Raw genomic sequence first — 23,644 nt, forward strand, 5'->3', positions numbered from 1 at the left:
TGTACACACTGTCATATTAACCCACATCATGTATATAAAGCAACCTGTTACATTAATCATTCCATATTTATTCCAGCACCCTTTGCACACTCTGCACCTTTGCACTAATGTCGTACTGTTTACAAATTTCATTGTGTTGTTGTTTTTAATATATAGATACTTTCTTTTTTTTATATGTATTATATGTATATATGTACACAGTAGTCAAATGTTTATGTTTACCTTGTCCAGCTTTGTTGTCCTTGTTTTTTAGCTGTATGTCTGTTTCTGTGTAAGTACACTGAGAGCAACAAAAAAAACCAAGCCAACTTAACAATAAAGCTGATTCTGATTATAGAGGTCTGCTCCAAAAACAAATCAGCATTATTAGGAAATTGAGTTTTACAATGTGTCTGTCAGACACTGCTTTTTATCAAATGGAAGATATACACATTTTCTTAGCTTTGTGGTTTTGAACATATTTCAGCCATTAATGTCAATGTCATGTCAATTTATTGGTGCTAATGGGAAAGTGGTGAGATTGTTAGGCTTCTGCATCCAAGTTGAAACAGTTTGAACACCCATAGTTAAAATAGGCTATGCATTTTATTTTAAAATTTTAAAATTGACTGAGGAATAGAAAATTTACACTGCAAAGTGAGGGATTGTTTTTTTAAATCGCTGTGTGAATGGATGTATTAACTATAACCATCAGTTACATACGTCATCTTTGATTTAATGTCGCCTCCCAGTGGTATTAGCGAAAAGTGTCTTTTTTTTCCTCAGTGGCCGTGTTCCAAACATGTATCCTCAAACACAACAGAGATTACTTGTTTGTTTTTAGATTTTTTAGCTTAATTTGATATCTAAAACATTAGGGGGTTTTGTTGCACGACGTGTATATGGTATAATACTCGACAAAATGTGAAAGCTGTAAAAAAATAAAACGTTGATCTGTGATTGTGTACGGCGCGCGCGTCGACTGTTACCGCGAACGAGCATTTAAAGACCCCGGTGCGCGCGCCCGAGCTTGTTGCGAGGGGCGATCGAATCGGGGCCGCGCGCGCAGGAAGGTTGATGATCATCACAGAGACTCGTCACGTCACGGATCCGCAGCGACCCGATAGAGATGCTGAGGTGACAGGCAGAAGGAGAAAAGGGACGATCACACTCAGACATATTTCACCCTCCGCTCGTTTATTTCTAACCACCGCCGCCACCTTTTTTTTTCCATGGACGGTTTGCTCGCTATGGGATTCCGCTCATTGTCGTTCCCGCCGCCTCCAAACGTAGAGGATTTTTTGTAACCACACCCGGCTCTTCTTTGGATCAAGGATTGGCAGCAAAAGACCCGAGGTAAGAGGATTCAGAAATCAAGAGGCCGTGCTATGCTTCTCCCTCTTCGGTTTCGTCCCTTTTCTACCACCCCTTGACACCCAAAATCGTTGTCGCGTGCCGCTGCATGCGTTGAGTTTGTTATTCTGCATGTTGTCAGAGTTTACAGTATAACCTCCCACACGCCAGGCAAGATGAGGTTGCGTGGCCTGTGTGGACGGCCAATGTGCGTGGACGCGCCTGAGTAATCTGCTGTGGCAACCAACTCGCTATGCAACAGCTCTCCACAGCAAAGCCAGCCAGCCAGCCAGCCAGCCAGTCAGTCAGTCAGTCAGTCAGTCAGTCCACTGCGGGGAGGTTGGTTGGTTTGATTTCTGGAGACCAGCATGACAGCTGGCTTGACAAATGTGTTGGGGGACATTGCTGCAGCTTGCTACCTGTCACATCCCATTAAAAACAACGTACCCGAGGTTTGTGTTTTGGCTTCTGTTTTGCACAAATTGCTCTTAAAATGAAGGATTTGAGGCACTGTTCATTAAAGCAATAACCCAAACTGAGTAGGCCTACTGCTCTTTAGGTGAGTGCATTCTTGATGGCTTCAGTGGAGCCATTATGCCATATAAATCCACACACTCATCCTTCACTGTTTCTTCAGACTGGATCAGTTGCATCCATGCTGTGATTGAGTGTGGAGGGCCTCCCCACGCTGGCTCCTCTCCAGGGCTTGTCCTGCACAGAGTTGACCAGACACTTATTTCATCCAGCAGCAGCTCGACAGGTCTCCCTGTCTTGTTATACTGAGCCAGGCCACACACCTATTAGACAGAAAATTAAGCAGATGTTTGATTTTCGGTCAAGTTATTCTCACTCCAGTCATGTGTGTTGGACATGTAGATTACTGCTTCTTTTTTTTTGTCAATATTTACCAACAAAACATTTCCACAATTCAGTTTTGAGTGGAGGAGCAGGAGAAATCCTCTGTGGGTGGGATCACTCACTGGCATGTCATGATTCTTTTATGAAGCCGTAAAAAACTTGCAGCTTTCGTAGCAGACCGAAAGGACAGAGGCGAGAGAAGCTGCAGTCAGCAAATGAAAATGGCACTGCACCATCGTCTCCGTGGAGATGCGGGGGTCAGGAAGTGTGATTCATGATGAGACTGGAACTGGTTGTCACAGATTGGTTTAATTTTTGGTCCAAAGTCTTTTTTTTTTATTCATTGATGGTGGTTTGTATGGTGGAGGAGGAGGAAGAGCAGAGCCATATGAGGTGTGAGATTAGTCACAGCGGGAGGCAGCCTGCCTTGTGTGCATAAGCGTGTGTGCTTATGCAATGTGTGTACGAACATGTCATGTGTGTTAGCAAAGTGGCTTGTTATATGCAGTCTATGGGGCTGAATGGCAGGTAGTGTCCCTGTGCTCCCTACGACCCAGTATCTTTCCTGCTTTTCTGACACACCTGGGCTGTTTTTGAGGGATTCAAAAAAAGGTACAAGATGGCTTAGACATCTCCAGACTCTTCACCTAAAAGTATACAGTAGGTTAGGTTGTAAAGGTTGTTAGGTAGCAGAGAACTACCAAGACATCCATCGTTTCTTCTAAGCCTATATCTTCCACGCCTCTGTCAGAAGCTTCTGATTTTCTCACATTCACACTCTTAAGCTGTAAAGGTTAAATGTCAGCCATCTCTGCCAAATTACCCACTCATCCCACTGTGATTATAAATAAAGAAATGTCTTGCGCACGATAGTTGTGATGTGATAGAACAAGTGATTCTCTCTATGAAAGAAGGAAAACACTAGAAGGTGGGGTGACCTTGCAGTCCTGACACTAGACTCGCAGCAGAGGTTATTTAATCAGTGTTTACAGCGAGTCTCTCTCATCCCTCTGTGGTTCAAAGGGTTTTGTATCTTCTATGGTATTTATGGCGGGCTCCAGGTGTTTGCCTGGTCACCGATTGGCATTAATATCAAGAATTCCACTGGTGTTTTAAAGGTCCCATGACATGAAAATGTCACTTTATTTTTTACATTAATATGCGTTCCCCCAGCCTGCCTATGGTCCCCCAGTGGCTAGAAATGGTGATAGATATAAACCGAGCCCTGGGTATCCTACTCTGCCTTTGAGAAAATGAAAGCTCAGATGGGCCGATCTGGAAGGTTACCTCCCCTTACTCTGCTTTGCCCGCCCAGAGAATTTGACCCACCCATGAGAGAGAGACATCATGGCTTTCAAACGAGCAAAGTGGGAACCCCCCCCCCCCCCTTCCCCCCTCCTACAAAAAAAAAAAAAAAAAAAAGCTCATTGTGGGACTGGCTCTAGTGGCTGTAATTCTGCACCAAGGCTGAATTTCGGGAAAGAGACTTCAGATACAGTATTAGGGGACCACTAAGGTCTATAAAAGCATCCAAAGAGCACCATGTCATGGGACCTTTAACAAGACCCCTCTCACTTGGTTTCTGTGTGTATAAAAAGATTTGCAGATGCTACACATGAGGAGAATATACAGGGTTTTATGTTGCCAGAAAGAGACTGTTATAGTTTGGTTCAGCTTTGGCCAGTATGGCTTTAAAGAGAGGCATTTGCACAAAACACGGCCCAAAAGCTTAATTCAATACAACTTCTGTTCCCTTTTGTTTTCTCTGGCGATGTCTGTCGGTCGCTCCACCACTTGGTCTGGTCCAGAGTGAAATGTCTCAACAACTGCTTGATGGATTGCCCTGACATTTGGTACACACACCCCCACGTTCCCCATAGGATGACCTGTAATAAATTTGGTGACCCCTGACTTTGTATCAAATGCCATCAGGTCATAATTGTACTTTGGTTTATTTGCCAAAATACCTACAAAACTAATGATATCCCCCTCAGCCTCACCTGTACTTTCTGTTTCAGAATCAGAATCAGAAAAGGATTTATTGCCAAGTAAGTAACAGTTAGAAGGAATTTGCCTTGGTGGTTGGTACATACATAAACATATTAAACATTAATATGAAATTAACAATAAATACAGAAACAAATATATACAAAATAGCTGTTTAACACAAGAAAGAGGCTGAATGGTTTAGTGCGGGATGTGCAAAAATGTTTAGGGATGTGAAAAACGTTGCGAATCAGCAAATGATCGCATACTAACACGCTAAACAGTGTCCATGCCTCCATGGTTAACAAACATTACCTGCTAAACATCAGCATGTTAGCATTATTTTGTGCATGCTGACGTTAGCATTTAGCTCAAAGCAGCCTTGTGCCTAAAGTAGACTAACAGAACCAACAGCATGGCTGTAGACTATAAGTATTGCTCATTTTTAAGCACACAATCTTCATAAGATTCGAAAGGAAAATACCATTTGTGTGTTATTTTTCTGTGGATTGCTCATAATGGTTAAAAAAAGGCTCACTGTTCTCAAGGTCTCCTCTTAAACTCCCTTTTCAGTTCAACCATATAGTGCATTTTTTTTTTTTTATCTTAATAAAGTTGCACTAAGAGGGGGATATTTTATTATCCATGAAAATATAGATATAGATTGTGTGTTTTACATTTATAGTATATAAAAATGTTATCATAATCTTGATCAGTGTTCATAGTAATTCACATAAGTCCAGACATTATGATAGGCAATGGTAATACGTATTAACTTCATACTAATAGAATACAGTTCAAAGGCTATTAGAATAATATGTCTTAAGAAGAGATTTATAAACCTGAGACCTGACGTCCAGTAGTGTCGTCTGTGTGTTAGAGTCCACTCTAACTGCTGACTCTCAACCCTGGGTCACATTTCATGCTTGTCATTTCAATGCTATCTAAGTCTAATCACGCTTTGCCCTCTTTCATCTTCCAACCTCCTCCTGGTGCATGATGGGATTGATTGCCTCCTTGATGTGAGGATCATGCCCCGTAACCAAATAGTGTTTTGAAGGCTCGTTGCATAACAGTAGACGCCTGCACGCAGTGTGCAGAATGATGAATTTAAATGAGGTTTGCTTTTTGCGAGTGTTTGAAGCCAGACTGAAGGAAATCACCAGCGTGTGCTCTCCTGAGGAAAGCTTCTCCATAGATGTTGTATAATACAGGAGTGTATACACAGCTTTATCCAGGGGAAACTCCATTTAATTCTTGCTGTACAGACAGCTTGATTGTGCAACATGGCAATACATGTGTTCAGAACTCTTATAAGTCACCCTTCCTAAAGGCTTTGCAAGTTGTATCTGATGCTTTTATTATGAACAATTTACTACTGTTTTGTAAATCAGTTATACGCCATAAATAAGATCAACTTTTAGGTGTCCAGGAAGCAAAGAAACCCTCCAGCAGGACAATTGTGTTTTAAGCTCTTTAATTTATTCACATGTTGGAAAAACCTGCAAGTTATGGTATTTACAACTTATCAACGTGTATAACTGCAGACTTGGTGGCTTCTTAGAGGATAGGAAGAAAGATTTTTTCCAATTTGGCAACCCAAACATTGCTTATAGTAAGTAAGTAAGTAATTTATATTTATAAATGTATAATGCGCCTTTCAAAACCAAGGTTACAAAGTACTGTACTAGTCAACATTTATTAAAAATAGAAAGTTATAAAAGCGGGAGATAACAATATAAAAACAAAGTAATGCTAATAATAAAAACTATAAAATAAAAGGCAAACAAAAGTTAAACAATAAAAACCATCCAGAAAGGCACAACACACATTACAGAACAAAGTGCATACTAAGCAGATGAGTTTTTAACAGATTCTTAAAACCATCGACTGACTCTGCAATTTTTATAACTAGGGAAAGACTATTCCCGAGGGTGGGAGCGGTCCCCTTTGGTTTTAGGCCTAGACATCGGGACAACCAGAAGACCTGGGTCAGCAGATCCCAGTGATCTCACCCTGGTTAGTGGACACAATAATTCAGAAATATAAAGTGGGGCAAATAACTATATATAACTGATTTATAAACTGTAAGTAAATTATTCATAAACCATTAATAATTAAAAAAGCTCAGTAAGCCAACTTATAAACCTTTTATACGGGGGCATTAGCATAACTGACTAATTTACATCTGTGAATTTGGGGTTTCACAATCTGAAAAAAAAAAAAAATCAAAAATCTGCTGGTACAGTGTAACCTCACTTCAAATAATTATATTATGATGAATTTGAGTTATTGTGATACACATTTCTATAACCTTAAATTAGGAATACAAGTACAACTCTATCAAAAACTCAACAAAATGCTATCTGAAGCATATTAATACAACTTTATACAGTTCAATATGATGAACATCAATGTATTTATACAAAACATATGCTGCTGTATGTGTGAGTGATAAGATATTGTTTTAGTTCAAAATAATGCTTTCTTTTTACCATGATGCAAACTGTGTCTGCCCTATTATGCAACCAGAGCTAATGCAAAATTAGACAAATAGTTTCTTTATAAGACCTGCTCCTTGGCTGTCATACACGGAAGATAAATGGCTGGGAAAATGATACTGAGATGAAGCCTTTTTGTAATTTAAGATGCAGGACTTTTGTCTGCGAGTTGGTGGGGTGAGTTTGTCTAGAAAGGCAGCTGCTGGCAGCAGGTGTGGCAGCTGCAGGGATGGCCGAGGATCAGAAAGCTCCAGCCATTAAGCCAGGCATTTAACTCTGTCTCTCAACTGGGGAGACTTTTAAACCTTCACATATAGTTCAACCAGTCCTTATTCATATTCAACTCTATGAAACATCCTTGTTAAACACCCAACAACATTATCTCAAGATGATCAGTTTACTGCAGATTAGCCTAAATAACCAGAATTCAACTCATTTATTCCTCAGTTTCTGACAGTTGTGTGCCTCTTGGGCTTCCATAGGGTTCTCCATCAAGGCCCAAATGCCCGTCCCAGTCTGAGGCCTGCTGATCGAGGGGGAAGCAGTGAGGACAGCGTCCCTGGTCCGCAGACGGGATGAGCGGGGGAGTGGAGCAAGTTGACATCCTAAGCGTGCTCTCCCTGGTCAAGGAACGATGGAAAGTGGTAAGTGACGTGTTATTCAGAAACAATAGGCAGTGTGTTTGTCCAGCCCCATCACTGCCTGTCCCTGGCTCACCCTCTGACCCCCCCCAACAACAACTGCTTGTTCATCAAACAATGCTTTCCGCTGCCTGTGAGTCCTGCTTTCCTTTTTAAAGTATCTCACCTGTGGCTCGGACAGTTTGGGGTCGTGTATCTCTCTGACCAGGTAGGGCTGCAGTATGGGAGATCCAAAAATAGACTGTAAAGCTATTTGTGGCAGTGCAGTGTGCTATAGGCAGCAGCAGCAGTGCTCCCTGAGGGCTCATGTCTCTCACTGCTGTGCCAGCCTGGGTGCCATGTGAGGCTGTTATTCCTTACTGGCAGCCTGGCACCACTTCCTGTCTTCTACGGAGCAGAGTTACATAAGAATGCTGCAGCTTATCCCACGATTTTAGCTCCTAGTGCGACACAAGACTGTGTGTGTGTGTGTGTGTGTGTGTGTGTGTGTGTGTGTGTGTGTGTGTGTGTTTTTTTGTGTGTGTGTGTGTGTGTGTGTGTGTGTGACAGTGAAAGACACGTGGGAGAAGCTCTACTAGTACTGAGAGGTGAGAGGGAAACAGTAAAACTGTTGGGGGCAATTTGAAAGAGTGAAATAAAGAAGAGAGCATTGGGTAATTCATCACATACTTCTTGGTGTCATATTTATTGAGAAAAGTATGCAACCATTTTGCCCTGCTTTAGGCCTCTATCAGTGCAAATGCTATCAGCACCAGGTACACAAACTATTCACAAGTGAGCGAATTACCTAGTCCCATTTATTCCTGTCAGCTCTGCAAATTTTCTTTTCTACTTTCTCTTTTGTAGTAGATAGTAAAGGGAATATTTTGGGGTTTCGGACTATTAGTGGAACAAAACACGCAATGTGAATATGTCACCTTGTGATAAGCATCTTTCACCATATTTCTGGCATTTTACAGACCAAATGATGCGTTCAGAATATAATTGTCAAAGTTAATCTGTAATGAAAATAATCTTTGTTGCAGCCTAACCAACTAAAAAAAGGTAGTTTCATTAATAAATATTGATGTCACCGTTGAATATAGTCAAAACAAAAACAATATTATAAGAACAATATTTCACACTGCTCCCTACCAGGATATTCTAAACCTCAGAAAATACAAATGACTTCACATACAGCTTCCTACATTACCCATGCCCATTCTATTACACCAGTCTGTATTAATCTCTCTCATTGTTTCCTAAAAGTGCAATCTGGAGATTCTCATTTAAACTATCTGGATAAACATTACCGAGGTAATTTTGCAGTGGCCTCTTTTGACATTTCAATATTTGCTGCATTCCCAATGAGAAACTGCAAGAATATTTCTAACTCTTCACCATTAAGAGGTAGGTCTGCCTAAATTATAACAAAATGACTAGGTTTGACATGCAGTGCACCAAAACAGACTCAACCAATTTCATTTTTTGCGTTGCCTGCATTTGACCAGCACACAACTAAATTGTACTGCTTTACAGAGCACTTCTGATTTTATTTTTGATTGTTTGATCTTTGTAATGAATTTGGACATAATGATTTTAAGAGTTTATTACACTGTTGGACTGCCTGCTTTGAAGGTTGAAACACACTATATTTTTAAGGTTTTCAATTGAATAGTCGCCTGTGTATTTTACTCGGATCACAACAGGCAGTTCTTTTTGAAAATGATTGACCACAATATCTGAAGTCCAAGTCTAATCTATCAGTACACACTGTATATTACAGTTCTACATAGTGGGTACATAGAGTAGTTTATAGTGCAGCACTTTAAGTTGTATATAAATATAATATCTTTGGTTTATTATAACTACAAACGATACAAAAAACCTTGCAATAAGTGTGGATGGTTAAAAATAAAGTTAGTTTTACAGTGCATGCATACATAATCACATAGGGTATCATACATAGGTATTGCACAGTGCCTAAATTAATGCCATGGTGACAGTGTTGTCATCAAAGGAGATTTCATAAGACGCATGTGCTTTTGCATGTCTTTTGGCTCGCAGAAGAATATTACTTGATTGGAAGTCAAGTAAACCACCCTTAGTTTCACTATGGCTTAGTGATGTGATGCTATTTTTAAAACTGGAGAAAATTAAATATTTTCTTAGAGGTTCCACCAAACGTTTTTATTCTGTATGGACCCCAATGATTTCTTATTTTGAAAAGAATGCAACTCTTCCCCCAAACTAATATAATATAATTATTGATATCAAAAGACCTGTATACATTCGATCGGATGAGGTAATCCGACACATTTGGCTAACAATGTTGTCAATTATTTTCTCACTGTTTGCAACATAAGAACTTTGTTCTTTTTCTTTTTTCCCCTTTTTTTTAAATTTTTTTTTAAATTTTTATTTTTTTATATATTTTTTTATTTTTATGTTTTTTTTCTTCTCTGTTCAGTGGGTGGGTTGTGGGAAAGTGGAAAAAACTGTAAAAACAAGGAGTATTGTTAAATTTGTTCTGTATGTGATGCATCACTCTGTACTTCCTTCAATAAAAAAACAAATAAAAAAAAAACAAAAAAAAAAACGAGATTTCATATTGATAATGCTATCTAACCTCATTGAAACCTCAATGGGGGAGCTAAGTGGGGACAGTTTCAAGCCTTTACATGACAAGCCTTCTCCCCTGCTGACATTTTTTCCATAGTTTTTATAAATGTAATGTTTTATGGGCGCCTGGCTGGCTCACCTGGTGGAGCACACGCCCATGTGCAGAGGCTCAGTCCTCGACGCAGTGGCCACAGGTTCGGTTCCGACCTGCGGCCCTTTGCGGCATGTCATTCCCCCTCTCTCTCCCCTTTCACGTCTAAGCTGTCCTATCCAATAAAGGCCTAAAATGCCCAACATTTTTTTTTTTTATGTTTTATAAACTCACTGTCCATGCACAGACTGTAAATCTTTTATTTTTTTCTTATGCAATATTTCATTGTCTTCCTCTAGGTGAAGAAGATTGGGGGTGGCGGGTTTGGGGAGATCTACGAGGCGGTGGACCTGCTGACGCGGGTCAGCGTGGCGCTGAAGGTGGAGTCTGCCCAGCAGCCCAAACAGGTGCTCAAGATGGAGGTCGCCGTGCTCAAGAAGCTCCAGGGTGAGTCGAAATGGATTCAGTGGATTTGGTTACATTTCTGGAATTGATTGATCCTCCCCGGCACCGTGCGACCTATTGAAAACAGGACACTGGGCGCATCATTCTTGTCAACAAAAAAAGCGAATGCTTAAGAGAAGTGAAACATTATCTGTCAATAATTTCTCCTGGATTGATAAAACAAACGTAAAAGAAGCAGAGCAATCCAGGAAACGTCATGCAGGGATAGCCTTTGTGCATCGATTAGCGTAGTATAAAAAAATCTACCTCTCTGAGACCAGATATAGATCATCCGACTCATCTGAAAACACAATTTGTCCCGGGGTTCAGCTCAGTTTGCTTCAGTCTCTGCAGTGCCAGACACAATGTCTTTCTGCAGATAAATCATTTGACATATCGCGTTTTAATCCTGGTTTACGTGTTGAGAGTTTGAATGTAAAAGTTACACATGACAGAAACCGCAGCGACCGAGTGCTAGCGCGAGAGGAAGTATATGTTTGTGTGCCTGGACACTCCCAACGTCTCACAGCAGAGACACGGGATCAACACAAGAAAGCTCCTTCAGGGGGAGTTTTACACCTCTCTGTATTTTTTTTTAACCTTGTCTTTTTCCCTCACCTCTCCCTTCCTGCCTTTTGACCACTACGCCTTTCTCTCTCTCTCTCTCTCTCTCTCTCTCTCTCCCCTCTCCCCTCTGAGAGGAAAATCAATGGGCTGAGATCATGTTTGCGGTCTAATAGCTGCGTCCTCAGGCATCACGGGTTTGTTGCTTCCTCAGGGAACCAGCATGTAACTTGAGACGGACTGAACTCCAGCCCCTACCCCGCCAAACATTGCCGACCCGCCCAGCTGTAAGGAGTTAACATCGTCCCACGGCCTTATAAAAAGACTAATGGGTCACATCAAGATAATAATACCTTCTTTTGTTTTTGATTTGGATCCTTATTTTGATTTATTTTATAAGGATCAGGTGAATCTTAAAAGTAGTGTTTTTAACATTGGGGGTTTTGTTAGTAACTCTTTCTTTCTGAAGGGTTTGGGGTGTGGCTGCGGTTTAGCTGCCAGTGCAGCAATGTCCTTTGAGACCGGTCCAGAGCACACGCGCATTTGCTCACACGCACACGTGTGCGCAAACACACAAGGCAGTTCATGCACATGTGTAGACCTGGTGTTATGTGCTATAGCGTGTAAATCAGCAGGGTAGTCATACAGGGACGCTGGTGATGGGTAGGCAGTGAGCTGTAGAGAGGCAAGGGCAGGGAAATATGAACGTGCATGTCATCATGATTCACACAGCAGCACCGTCAAATGATGCAGCCGGCGTCAGGTGACTATTGAAGTGACCTCATCTTCTCCTCCGAAAGTACCCTGAAACTCGCTTCTCCTCCTTTTATTTCTTAGGTAAAGACCACGTATGTCGATTTGTGGGATGTGGCCGCAACGACCGCTTTAACTACGTGGTGATGGAGCTTCAGGTTGGTCTAAATGCAGAGGACTTAATGCCTCATAATAAGCACTCACTTTTAACAGATTCTTTCGAGCCCAGTGTGACACATCAAACTAATAAATTATTGTCAACAAATTTGATAAATTATGAATTGTTTAGGTCATTTGGTAAGAAGAAATGCCAAACGTTTGCTGGTTCCAGTTTCTAAAATTAGGATTGGGTTGTGAGTCAAGGAATGACGCCCATAAGCCATTCCCACCCCTTTTTATATATGTCAATGTCCCACCCCCATCTGGATATACCAATAAGGAAGCTGCTTTTTTCCATACTTATAAGGTTCGGTTCAGGAACTCCTCAAGCCATGTATACATGTCAAAAAATGCTCTGAAAAATTGTGACTGGCACAATTTTCAGATCATTTTCAGACATCTCAGTGTGGGCACAAATAAACCAATACTTTATCTGAGCTTTAAATGTTTTGAAAGTGTGGTGTGGTTTTGATTGATACAAGCATACCCACAGGAATGGTACGTTTTCGTGTACAGCACCAACTCCTGACCGCACCATGTGTTTAATTATAGGTGATCGGTGCAGCTGAATTTTGTTTCGCTGTTGGCTTGTTTTCTGTCCACTCAACATATTTGGCTGTCACTCGCCACTGTCAAAACATTTCAGCCAGTAAAACTTGTAATAGTGATTTTATTTTTATTCCAGTTACTGTGTGTTGCTTCCAAAAGAGAACTAGATAAATACGTTTTAGTTTTTTATGACATGTGTGTCAAGACAGTTTTTATTTTTTTTAAATCTTTTTTATGATTCCACAGAAAATTTTACAATAAACATAAAGGACTTATTTCCTTATGCTTTCACCCCAATCCCAGGTCCCATATAAACTTTTGCAAGTATAACAACAGTGGGAATTTTTTGTGCACACACATACGTCTGTACACATAATGCAATAAGATGAATATATAGGAGGACACATGTATGCACATATGTGCATATGTATACATTTATGCACATATACAAAAGAAAGAAGAAAGAAACATAAATAAAATAAAAAAGCAAAGGAAAATTAAATGAGAAATCCCTCTCTTGTCTTTAAAGCACATAGGCAATGGTACACGAATAGAGAATGCAAAGCAGTGGCGCTATAGATCATATATCATTTAAAATGATTTCAAGTGTACTTAGGAGGAATCAGTGTTGCGCATGGCCTTCATCCTGTAGTGACCTTTCTGTAGTGTCCCCCCAAACGGACTTGAATTTTCCCGCTGACCCCCTTGAGCTGTATTTAATTTTCTCCAGAGATAGTACATATGAGGTCTTTGAGTCATGAAGAAAAGCTTTGGAGGAAAATGGTGACTTCCACTCCAACAATATCCTTCTACGTGCTAATAAGGATGCAAAGGCAATACCACCTCTTATTTTCCTCCCCAATATGCAATGGCCTGGTAATACTCCAAAAAAAAGGCAGTTTCTGCACATGGAATCAACAGCTGCTGTGTTCTTAATATCAGACTAACTGATCTGGTACGTGTGCTCTCTCAGGGTCGTAACCTGGCTGACCTGAGGAGGAGTATGACCCGGGGAACCTTCAGCATCAGCACCACCCTGCGTCTGGGACGGCAGATCCTGGAGGCCATAGAGAGCATCCACTCTGTCGGCTTCCTGCATCGTGACATCAAACCGGTGAGTCACAGTTAGCAGGGTGAAGCAGCGGACATTTTCTGCCTGGCTCTCATTTCATTACCTAGCTTCTACATATTCCCGACAGATGAGAATATTTTTTATTTCTGCTGTCTGGGTAGTGTTTGTGACACTGTGCATTTTTGTTTTATAACTGGCTGCTAGTGTTGTTGCTGATTCAGTATATTGTTGCACTTGCAGTAAGCTGGCTCACTGTGTGTGTTGGCTAAACGTCCAAAATGTAGCTGGATGTAAACATCTTCTGTCATCTGAGCTGCTGTATTTAATTATATTCTTCCATAGGGACACATTTATTTCCGCCAGCGCTACACAAATATAAATATACCTTATTACATAAATATTGCATTTAAACATAAGTGATTTAATTCTTCTTTTAACCATTGCCTCCTGTTTTTCTACTTCAGTCCAATTTCGCAATGGGCCGCTTCCCAAGTACCTGTCGAACCTGCTACATGCTGGACTTTGGTTTAGCTCGTCAGTTCACCAACTCTTGCCAGGAGGTCCGACCTGTAAGAGCCCTCCTTTGTTACTGAGTATATACTGAGCTTCAAGCTACACTTATCATTATTGATGAATAATAGCCTAGTTTTTTTTGTTGGTGTGAAATGATGTGAGATTTCAAAATTGTTCTGCTTGTTGAGCTGTTCGCAACTGGAACAGATTAATGGAGGTTAGATGAACGATTGGTGAAAATTCTTTTCAGTTTTTGGTGTTATTTGTAGCTGAACGTCTTTAATTAAAATACATTTATATCAGCATTTGTTTCTGTATTTGTTCTTCAGCCCCGTCCAGTGGCAGGGTTCAGGGGAACAGTCCGCTATGCATCTGTCAATGCACACAAGAATAAGGTCAGTATCCATCTTCCCTTTACTGCAGCTGATGTGCTGTCCCACGCGTGTTCATTCATGGCCTTTACACTTTTTTGTCATGAGTGGTCAATGATCAAATATACAGTAATTGATAAAGATGAACTCAACCCTGGTGTAATCCTGCAGGAGATGGGTCGTCACGATGATCTGTGGTCTCTTTTCTACATGCTGGTGGAGTTTCTGGTCGGTCAATTGCCGTGGAGGAAGATCAAGGACAAAGTAAGTACAACCAGTAATCGCTGTCCTTCACGGAACCTAAACAGCCCTGTCCAGGTAGCTGCAAGTAATGAGATGTGACAGGTATGTGAGTGTGTGTGTGTGTGTGTTTGTTCACTCCCAGGAACATGTGGGGAAGCTGAAGGATACTTACGACCATCGTCTGATGCTCAAACACCTGCCGGCAGAGTTTGGCGTGTTCCTGGAACACATCTCCAGCCTCGACTACTTCACTAAGCCTGACTACCAGGTGACACATGGCTCTGATTTGGATTTACAGTATTAAAGAGTGTTTTCTGATTACATAGAAGTGCAGCATGTTTCAGCAAGTGATGATATAGTTTGACATTTCAGTAAAGTGTGCAGTGCATGATCTAGAAGTCCATATGTGTTATCTGCCTGTTGTTCGAAACCCTCTTTTTGTGGATTCCTGTGGAATCTCACTGAATACAAAAAAAACCAAAAAAAAAGGTTAATAACGTATTTTCGTGTTGTTACAGCTGCTGATGTCAGTGTTTGACAACAGCATGAAGACCTACAATGTTGTGGAGAATGACCCTTATGACTGGGAGCGGACCGGCACTGATGGCACTTTGACAATCAGTGCCAGTGCCACAACACCGCAACACCACACCCGCCTCACTCCGGCACACATGGGGTACGTTAAACACTTTTAGTAGAATTAAATGTAGGTGTTATTTGTATTAAATACTGTAGATAACTATGGTTGACAATATCACACTTGCCTCTGTCTTTTATAGCCTCTAACATGAAATAATGTTTGTACCCTGTGTTGCCCCAGTATGGCGAATGCCTCCCTGATCCCTGGCGACCTGATGAGGGAAAACACAGACGAGGTTCTGCAGGACGAGCAGCTCAGCGACGTGGAGAACAACCCTGCTCCGGAGCGCCTGCCGGGCTCTCCCCTCCACCCGCACCGCAACCAGGAGGCTGATGTGTGGGAGGAGCTGGACCGCAATCGTAACCGCATCAGGACGGCAGTCTGGAAGGTAGACTATGATAAAACACCTCAAGCGCTCTCAGAGAATTGATACCTCAATTATTATTGTAATCAGTCACTAACAAAACCGACTGCTTTCCATAGGCGGAGGAGGAACACAGCAACAACCAGGGCAACCACGGACACCAGAGCCCCTATGCTGGGCCAAGCCTGGGTTCTCCAGTCAAACTGCACTCTGAGGTGGTGGCTTCAGACCGTGATGCCCCCCTGCTGAGGAAGCTACGCAACATTCACAGTTTTGAGCTGGAGAGGAGGCTTGGCCTAGAGTCCAAGCCCAGTCCAGAGTGCTTCCTGGAGGCCAGGTATGTTAACATCATTTATTTCCTAAATTTTCCTGAGGATAGAGCAGAGAGTAGATTGTTTGCAACTGTCTTGTGTCTGTACAGCTCAGGGAAGCAGCAGCTTAGCACCCAGCACCAGGAGAAGGAGGCTGACAGGGCTGCAATCATCCCAGTCACTCAGGGTCCAGCTGTACCTGGCGGGGAGCGTCCTGACAGGATCTGGCACTATGATGAGGAGTTCTTGTCTGGTGGTGGTTCTCCCAAGCCAGTATCCTGTGGATCTCTGGAGCAGGGAGAGGGGGCAGCCAGCTGCAGGGGCTTTGTGGCCCTCAATCTGAGCTCTGGGAGGCAGGACATTGATTCAAGGGAGTGGGTGATGGTGGATCCGCCCAGTGGCTCTCCAGGAGCCAAGGTTACCACCAGCCCCTCAGAGGAGGATGAGGAGCCAGAGGTGCTCCAGCCAGGGGATCAGTCTCCTGGATGGGAAAAGGGCAATCCAAGCCCTCACTCTGGCAAAGCTCAACAAGAAAGCGTGGCTTCCTCCAAGGGAAGTGCAAAAGTGGACAAGTTGGAGCTTAGCGTGGGACCTGGAGGGGCTCTGCCCCCCGTCACTCCAACCAGCCCAGCGGAAGCTCTGGCTGAGGGAGTACTCACTCAGGTAAGCCATTTTCATTTGAAGGCCATCTCACAACATGGCATACATGATACTGACTGTAGTCAGCATTTTACAAAGTTAAAAAGCTGTACAGAGTCAGAGTTCTAGCTTTAGAACGTCAATGCTAATACCATACAACAGTCAGAGTTCCACCAGCTGCATCTTGCTGTAGTTTGAAGCTAAATGTTACTGCTTTATGTTTTCTCGCTTATTCGCTTGTGTTTATTTGTTAGAATAAGAAGATATTTGTGTTACAAATGCAGAGCTTTTTTATCAGATCACAGCATGGGGGGGGGCAAGAGAGCTTATGGCTTTGAAATACATTTTGATTTGCGTAAGATATGCATCATTTTATCTTATTTGCCGACATTTGCAATGTGTTTGGTTGGTTTTATTTACTTCATAAATGAAATTCTTAACATGCTTCGGTTTGCTTAGTTTAAATAAATATACTTTGTTATGCTTAGTTTAAATTACTTTTTTTCTCTTTTACTTTTTATAACTTTCAACCAGCCCACCGGAATCCTGCTCAATCTACAAGTTCAACATAAACCGCTTTTACACAATTTGTGTTTTTTTGCACTACAAGAGGAATAACTGTCCCCTCATTCTCTCTTACCTCCAGAACAACTGCCTCCAAGTAAATAATGTACACGGCCTTCCCAAAATCGCCCTACCTAGCCTTTGTATTCCTTCCCTAGCCTAAGATCATCCACTTATTTTTAAAATCCTTTCGTTGCTTTACCCGTTCAAAAAAACTCGACATCGTGCTCCCCACCTGCTTGTCCTACCTCACAGCACTTCCACCATACCTCCTCCATCTTCTCACTTCCTCACTAGTCTCACAACCCCTCCTCTCTTTCTACCTCCCACTTCTCTCCTTCCCCTCTCTTAGCTCCCCACCTCTCCTCCGTCCCTGCCTGAGGAGGTGGTGATCCGGACATCCAGCCCCATCCCTCTGCGCTCTCCCAGCCCTCACACACTCCTGACCACCTTGTCGGACCCGTTGCACCTGCGCCAGTCGCCGGGCATGAGGCGCAGCCTGTCGGCCGACCAGCAGCAGCAGGAGCGCCCCTCCTCATCCTCCTCCTGCCACGCCTCCCTACCACTGCCACCAAACCCTGCCCCCGGCACCCGCTCACCCAGTCGCAGGAAACTGCCGGCCATCCCGGCGGGTGCTGCAAACGCCAAGTTTCCCTCTGTCATACGCATCACTCGTGCCCAGCTCCAGCAGGTGATGAGCCCATCACAATCTCGTAAAAAAAAAAAAAAAAACTCCATTGAGCTTCCTCTACGCCAGTAGCAATACACCGGCTGGCTGTCACCGTTTTTTTTTTTTTTTCTTTTTTTTTTGTTTTTGTTTAAGTTGCTTATTTTTTTTGGCTTCTTTGTTCAGTTGGCTTGCTCATTGTGTTGTTGTCAGGCAGCTCTCTCCAGAAACCATGGGGCATTGTGCAGGCCAGACAGAGCATGGGTCAGATGTGTCTGGACATGTGTCCTTATGATCTGAATAGGGGTGTGTGTTTGTCTGATTGTGGCATGTGTGTTTGGAATGTCGAGTCATGACTTCAGGTTGCATGGTCTCTTTTGTTTCAGATCGTCTTTGTCCTCTCTATCTTTCTCTTTCTCTCTCTCTCCCTGTATTTGTTCCTCACCCTCTCTTCGCTGAAGCCCCCTGCGAAGTTGCGTGAACGTTTCCTGTCCTACTTGCTGGTTTAGTACTCACAGCTTGACTGACACTGCCATAGCACTTGTGTGTTTCGGTCTGATAATGGTAGCTATGGTACTGCATGCTGTTGCCAAACTAATCACCATTTATTACCCCATATTATAAAATTCTTCTCTTTTCACACATCTGCATCAGGCTCTTGCTACAGAACTACAGCACAACTCGACATGTTGTAGTCTATCAGCAACATGCCTTTGACAATTGGAATGTTTTTCCCATTTTTAGTATGGTTGATTTTTTTAAATAACACCTGTGTGTCTTTCTCCTTCCTCCCATGTCTCCACCTCCCCCTCCCCTCCAGTTGACAGCTCAGCGTCCCTCTGGGCTGTCCTCCCAGTTAGGATCGGACAGTGCTCCACAGTGCCTCTTGCTGGAGAGGCGTGGTGAAGCTGAAGCTGAGTCTCAGCAGGTCCAGGAGCACACAGAGGACATCAGCTCCCCCCAGGACAATGTGCCCACCCATCCAGGGACACCCACAGACCCCCTGGCTGAGATGCTGGTCAATGGAGACATCCACATCAAAGCTCAAAGCCCTGCACCAAACCGCGTGTCTTCCCCACGCTCCCCCCGTTCTCCACACACGCCTCCTTGGCGCTCGCCTTCCTCTCCATGCTCTCCTGGCTCTCCACGCTCTCCTGGCTCTCCACGCTCTCCACGCTCTCCTCGCTCTCCTCGCAGCCCTGTGTTTGCCAATGGCCACCTCTCCCCTCCAGTTTACAGCCAAAGGGATTTAACTAATGGAGCATTCCCCAAGCTGAAAGACCCTGAAAATGATTCTGGCCCGACTCCCTGTGCCACAGAGCCTCAGCTAAGGGGGGAGGGGAGCAGAGCAGTAGACCACGCCCCAGATCAGACCAATGGACCAGCCTCCTCGTCCCCGGCTGCCCCTCGTAAGGACCCTAGCCGGAGGCAAAGTCGCATCCCAGTCCTGGAGCCTTCCAGCCTGCTGGAGCTCCCGCCTGCAGGGTCTGCTAAGGAGAAACTCCTGCAGAAGAAAGCTAACCACCAGGGCCCGGTCCCCTCTCCCACCGCCTCACCGTCCCTCTCTGATAGGCGTGGCCCCATGGTGGCCTCCCTTGCTAGGGACCCGCTGTCCTCCACCTCTGACCGTTCTCAGGACGAGGATTCTCTTATGGGCTCCCGTTCTGACCGCCAGGGAGATGATGCTCCTTCCCTCTCCTCCTCATCCAGCCCTCTGTCCCGCAAGAGCAGGATCCCCCGTCCTGTTCATTCAGCTTCTTCCGCTGAGCAGCTGGCTGCCCAATTCCTGCCGCGCCCGCCCCCTGGAAAGCCACCTTGCCGCCCCACAGCGGAGGGCAGGTAATTTGTTGATCTGCTTCTTTTGCTTTTCATGGATCCAAAGTTTAATAGTTAACCAAACCATTATTGTTCTCAAACATTTATGATGAAAAGCAGAAGACAGCGTTAAGATGTGAAAAAAATAAAAACCCATTACAACTTAATTCCTTTTGCTGATTGATTCTTGTGATTAAAGGAATCGTTGGATATTTTTTGCTTATTTATGCTTTTTTTGCAGATAGTGAAATAAAATCATTGATAGCACTGTAATGTCTGTACGCTAAATATGATACAGCCAGCCAGCAGGTGATTAGCTTAGCTTAGCATAAAGACTGAAAGCAGGGGAAAACAGCAGACCTGGCTCTACATTTTTGTTAATTAACGCGTTGTCTTGTTTGTTTAATTTTAACGATGCTGGAACTATTACTTGGTTGGGCGCAGTGACTTTCTGGAGTCATCCTGGCCACAAATTTGTTTCAGCACAATTTAGAGGCGCCTGCTTCCAGTCTTTATGCTAAGCTAAGCTAAGCTAACGACTGGCTGGCTTAGCTTAGAAGAGTGATACTGACCCTCTCATCCAAGTCTCAGTTTGATTTATCACTCTGTTTCCTGGTTTGCTTTGAAAAATATGACTTGGCTGGTATTCATAACCTGCTCTGCTTTTTGTACCCATTCAGGCTTAGGCGTTACCGCATCCGAGCTGGCAGCAACAGTGACTCAGACCTCCTGACATGCCTTGCTCAGCTAATGCATGGTTCCCGTGGCTCCCCCCTTCACCATCGCTCCGCAGCCCAGCACGGGGGCTCCAGGATGGGCATCTGCAGCCTGACAAGCTCTCCGCACCACCACCGCAGCTCCAGCGCCTCCCCGCGCAGCTCTTCCTCCCTGCAGCGCTCCGTCAGCTCCTCGCCCTCCCGCCACGAGCACCGTGGCGGCGGGGGAGGGGGTTGCCTAGGCCGCAGCCGCTCGCCTCCGAGCTTCTCTGGCTCACCGCCTCCCCGCCGCTTTTACACTCACCACCAGGAGACGTGCTGCAGCCGCCAAGCTCGCACGGTCCCCTTCCACCTGTCCAGGGGAAAAAGCTGTAGCCGAGAGGGCAAGTGCTCCAGCAAGCTGAGCAGATAGTTGCCCACCAGGTTGCGCTGCAATAGCAGAGGATGGGAAGATTCTTATCATGATAGGGTAGACCGCTGTCAGGATAAAAGCCTGAGTCTTCCTGTAAAAGTTTCTCTTTTTTCGCCGTCCGTCTGAAACTTGTCTCGCTGTTTCCCACTGTTCTCTTCACTCCTTCGATTTGCACACAGGGTTTGACATTCATTTATGTGCCTAGCTTTAAAGGGGTACTCCAAAGATTTAGTATTCCACTTCCATAAAGTTGTTGGACTAAGAGACTTGAGATAAAAAAAAAAAAATAAAAAAAAAGTGATCGAAATCTGTCCGGACTTTTAATCCTTTAAGCACGAAAAGTGCTGATTTCCACATTTCCCACAATGCAACTCAATAGCATAAGTGCCCACTTTTTTCAAACTCCTCCGGTTTGTAATGCAGGCTTTCTGTTAAAAAGTCTCAGGCCTCACAGGCTGAATGTAGCTGAGTAAACTACAGTAAGTGTGTAAAATCGGTGGAGTGCCCCTTTAAGAGAACTTATTAGACAAGAGATGTTGACATGTCAGGGTCTCATTTTATTTATATTATCATGTTGTAGAGCAAAATAGTTTAGCTGCGAAATTAAATGGTGATTTCCCAATGCAGGCAGTACTATAATATGTAAATCGATAGAGTTGGGCCAGTGGGCACATAAATAAATCATATTCCTGTTTATTCATCTTCATGCCATGCATCCTGCACCACAGTATAATAAAACGTATTTATCCCCAGTAATGATGCACTTGGATTATACTGATGGAATATCAGTAATGCTAATCACAATTTACGTAAATATTGGCCTGGGGTTGACTCAGTTATCTCCTCTGCATTCGGAGATTGCTGGCAGGGTATACTATTTACCTTATGCTATATGTGAATGCATAAAGCCAGAATTTGTGTACAGTTGTATTTATTGAGATATTTATTTTGATGCTTAGCGATGCTTATGACTTCTACCCTCTTCTGTGTGATAGTGGATGTATGGTTTTGTGTCACTCGTATTAGTTTTAACTGTTTAAATCGAAGGGATTACTCCAAAGTGACCCTTTAATACAATCAATCATGTCAAGTGCGTGAGGACACACACCTTTTTGTGCCTACTGTGTTGCTAAGAGGGAATCAAAATCTCGCACTGATTACAGGTTAGAATTGTGGTAGTGGTAGTTGTTCAGTAGCAGTAGTACGCTTAAGCAACACAAGGTACGTTACTGATGAGTAATGTTCAGACACAGATGTTTGTCTCAGCGTGTGCCTTGGCACTTTGGGCAGCTTGAGGATTCGCTTTGTTTGTAATTAGACAAAAAAGGAGCCAAAAACCTGTGCCAGCCGTTAAAAGACGGCCCTTTTCACCAGTATTCTTTTAACGAAGAAAAGGTAGCAACACAAATGTTTGTAAATCAAACATAATTTGAGCAACAGTTTACTTAAGTAGCTATTATTTGTAATGGCAAAAAGGAAGTATTTCAAGTAAAAACCAGTCTTAGCTGTCCTGATATATCAGGTCAGTGTTTGAGATAAAAAAAAAAAGTGAATTTTTAGACCTCAAAAACATTTTGTCAAATGCTATTAGAAATGGAGGCCATGTGTAAATATATTTCTCACACCAAAATGATGTTCCATGCTTCCATGTGCAAGAATGTTTTCTTTGTTCCTCCCACGTCGGAGTACGTCCTTTATATAAAGACATACAGTATATTTGTGCACAAGGGAAAGAAATCCGAGTATTGTTTGTGTTTGATTTAGTTAGGATTCCTCACTGAAACTCTTCTCCACAACCTCCTCCCACTCCTCTGCTTGTACGATACTGTAAAATAGCTCCAGCTTCCTTCCGATGCTACTCTTTGCATGCTTAACAGTGAAAACAAAGAATCGACTACTGAGTAAAAAGCTGCATATCACTTACCGTCACACACCATCTATCTCGTAAAGATTTTAACCCAGCAGTGACCTCATTACCTTTTGAATCTATATATTTTCTTTCACTATTCCTCCTCCCACCTGATGTATGACTAGTTTTCTGTGCTTCCTGCACTGACTTGGGATGATTGTGTTGCTGGAATATGATAGATTGCATTTTTTAATCAGTGCAACTAGCTGACTTTTGATGCACAAAAGAAATAACCAGAAAAATAAACAGAGGGGAATAGACTTTGCTGTGTTTAACATGCTTGTAGGAAACAAAACATGAGTTGAAAGACAGTCATAGCCAAGGCTGCACACATGGACGAAGAAAAAAAAAAATCACATTGCCAAATATTTTGATAGATTTTGATAGATTATGAATATGGGAGCATATAGAGATTGAATGGGCTCATTGCTTTGTAGATATATAAAGTGTGCTGTTTGATGCAGATCTTGCAGATACCTGCGCTAGCCTCACAGAGCAGCTATGATGACTCATCCTGAAGGCAGACAGCGTTCAGTCAGTCAGTCGCCTTAATGTTTCCTCTCTGTCCCTCTGTGCATAGTGAGGGATGACTGAGCCTTGTCTGTGTTGGAGATCATTCCACTGTACCACCAAGCCAAGCCTTCCGGTCACTTCTCTCTTGTGTGTAAATGGCATGTGCTGCCATGCCTGTCAGCGTGCTCAATATATCACCACTGAAATCAGTGCTGTCGGACTCGTGCTTACAACGCTGTGCTTCAACCGGAGAACTCCCTCTTTTTCTCTGAGAATTCGTGGGGCCATTTATCGATCGACTGGTGGAAATGGAAAGAATTTCAGGGTGCAGCATTCATGTGTTTGTTAATGCGATAGCTTGTACGCTGTCAAACAGGGGCCTGCAATGTCTACATGTCGCTGGGAATCAATCTTTG

General features: G+C 43.2%; 1 protein-coding gene across 3 annotated transcripts; it reads left to right on the top strand.

Annotated features, from left to right (window-relative positions):
- The first annotated feature begins 1,026 nt into the window (after window positions 1-1,026).
- On the top strand, window positions 1,027-22,543 carry ttbk2a (tau tubulin kinase 2a). 3 transcript variants are annotated; one of them, XM_039786385.1, is made up of 16 exons: window positions 1,027-1,335; window positions 7,160-7,321; window positions 10,310-10,457; window positions 11,856-11,929; window positions 13,453-13,593; window positions 14,016-14,120; window positions 14,394-14,459; window positions 14,607-14,699; window positions 14,821-14,946; window positions 15,197-15,354; window positions 15,499-15,706; window positions 15,802-16,019; window positions 16,104-16,656; window positions 17,549-17,887; window positions 18,684-19,702; window positions 20,359-22,543. In XM_039786385.1, the coding sequence occupies exons 2-16, from the start codon at window positions 7,253-7,255 to the stop codon at window positions 20,804-20,806; spliced, it is 3,765 nt and encodes a 1,254-aa protein (XP_039642319.1). In that variant the 5' UTR covers window positions 1,027-1,335; window positions 7,160-7,252; the 3' UTR covers window positions 20,807-22,543. The 3 variants fall into 3 exon arrangements, with proteins under 3 accessions (XP_039642319.1, XP_039642321.1, XP_039642320.1); XM_039786386.1 differs by lacking the exon at window positions 1,027-1,335 and adding an exon at window positions 4,209-4,238; XM_039786387.1 differs by lacking the exon at window positions 17,549-17,887 and having other exon boundaries at window positions 1,028-1,335.
- The last annotated feature ends 1,101 nt before the right edge of the window (window positions 22,544-23,644 follow it).

The sequence above is a fragment of the Perca fluviatilis genome, chromosome 20, assembly GCF_010015445.1.
Source record: "Perca fluviatilis chromosome 20, GENO_Pfluv_1.0, whole genome shotgun sequence".
In the NCBI taxonomy this organism is placed as follows: Eukaryota; Metazoa; Chordata; class Actinopteri; order Perciformes; family Percidae; genus Perca; species Perca fluviatilis.

Bases quoted from the DNA above. Each gene is read 5' to 3' on its own strand.
- ttbk2a (XM_039786385.1), top strand. From the start codon at position 7,253: ATGAGCGGGGGAGTGGAGCAAGTTGACATCCTAAGCGTGCTCTCCCTG. The intron at 15,355-15,498 runs GTACGTTAAACA...GTGTTGCCCCAG, and splicing joins CTCACTCCGGCACACATGGG to TATGGCGAATGCCTCCCTGA. The intron at 17,888-18,683 runs GTGATGAGCCCA...CCTCCCCTCCAG, and splicing joins CTCGTGCCCAGCTCCAGCAG to TTGACAGCTCAGCGTCCCTC.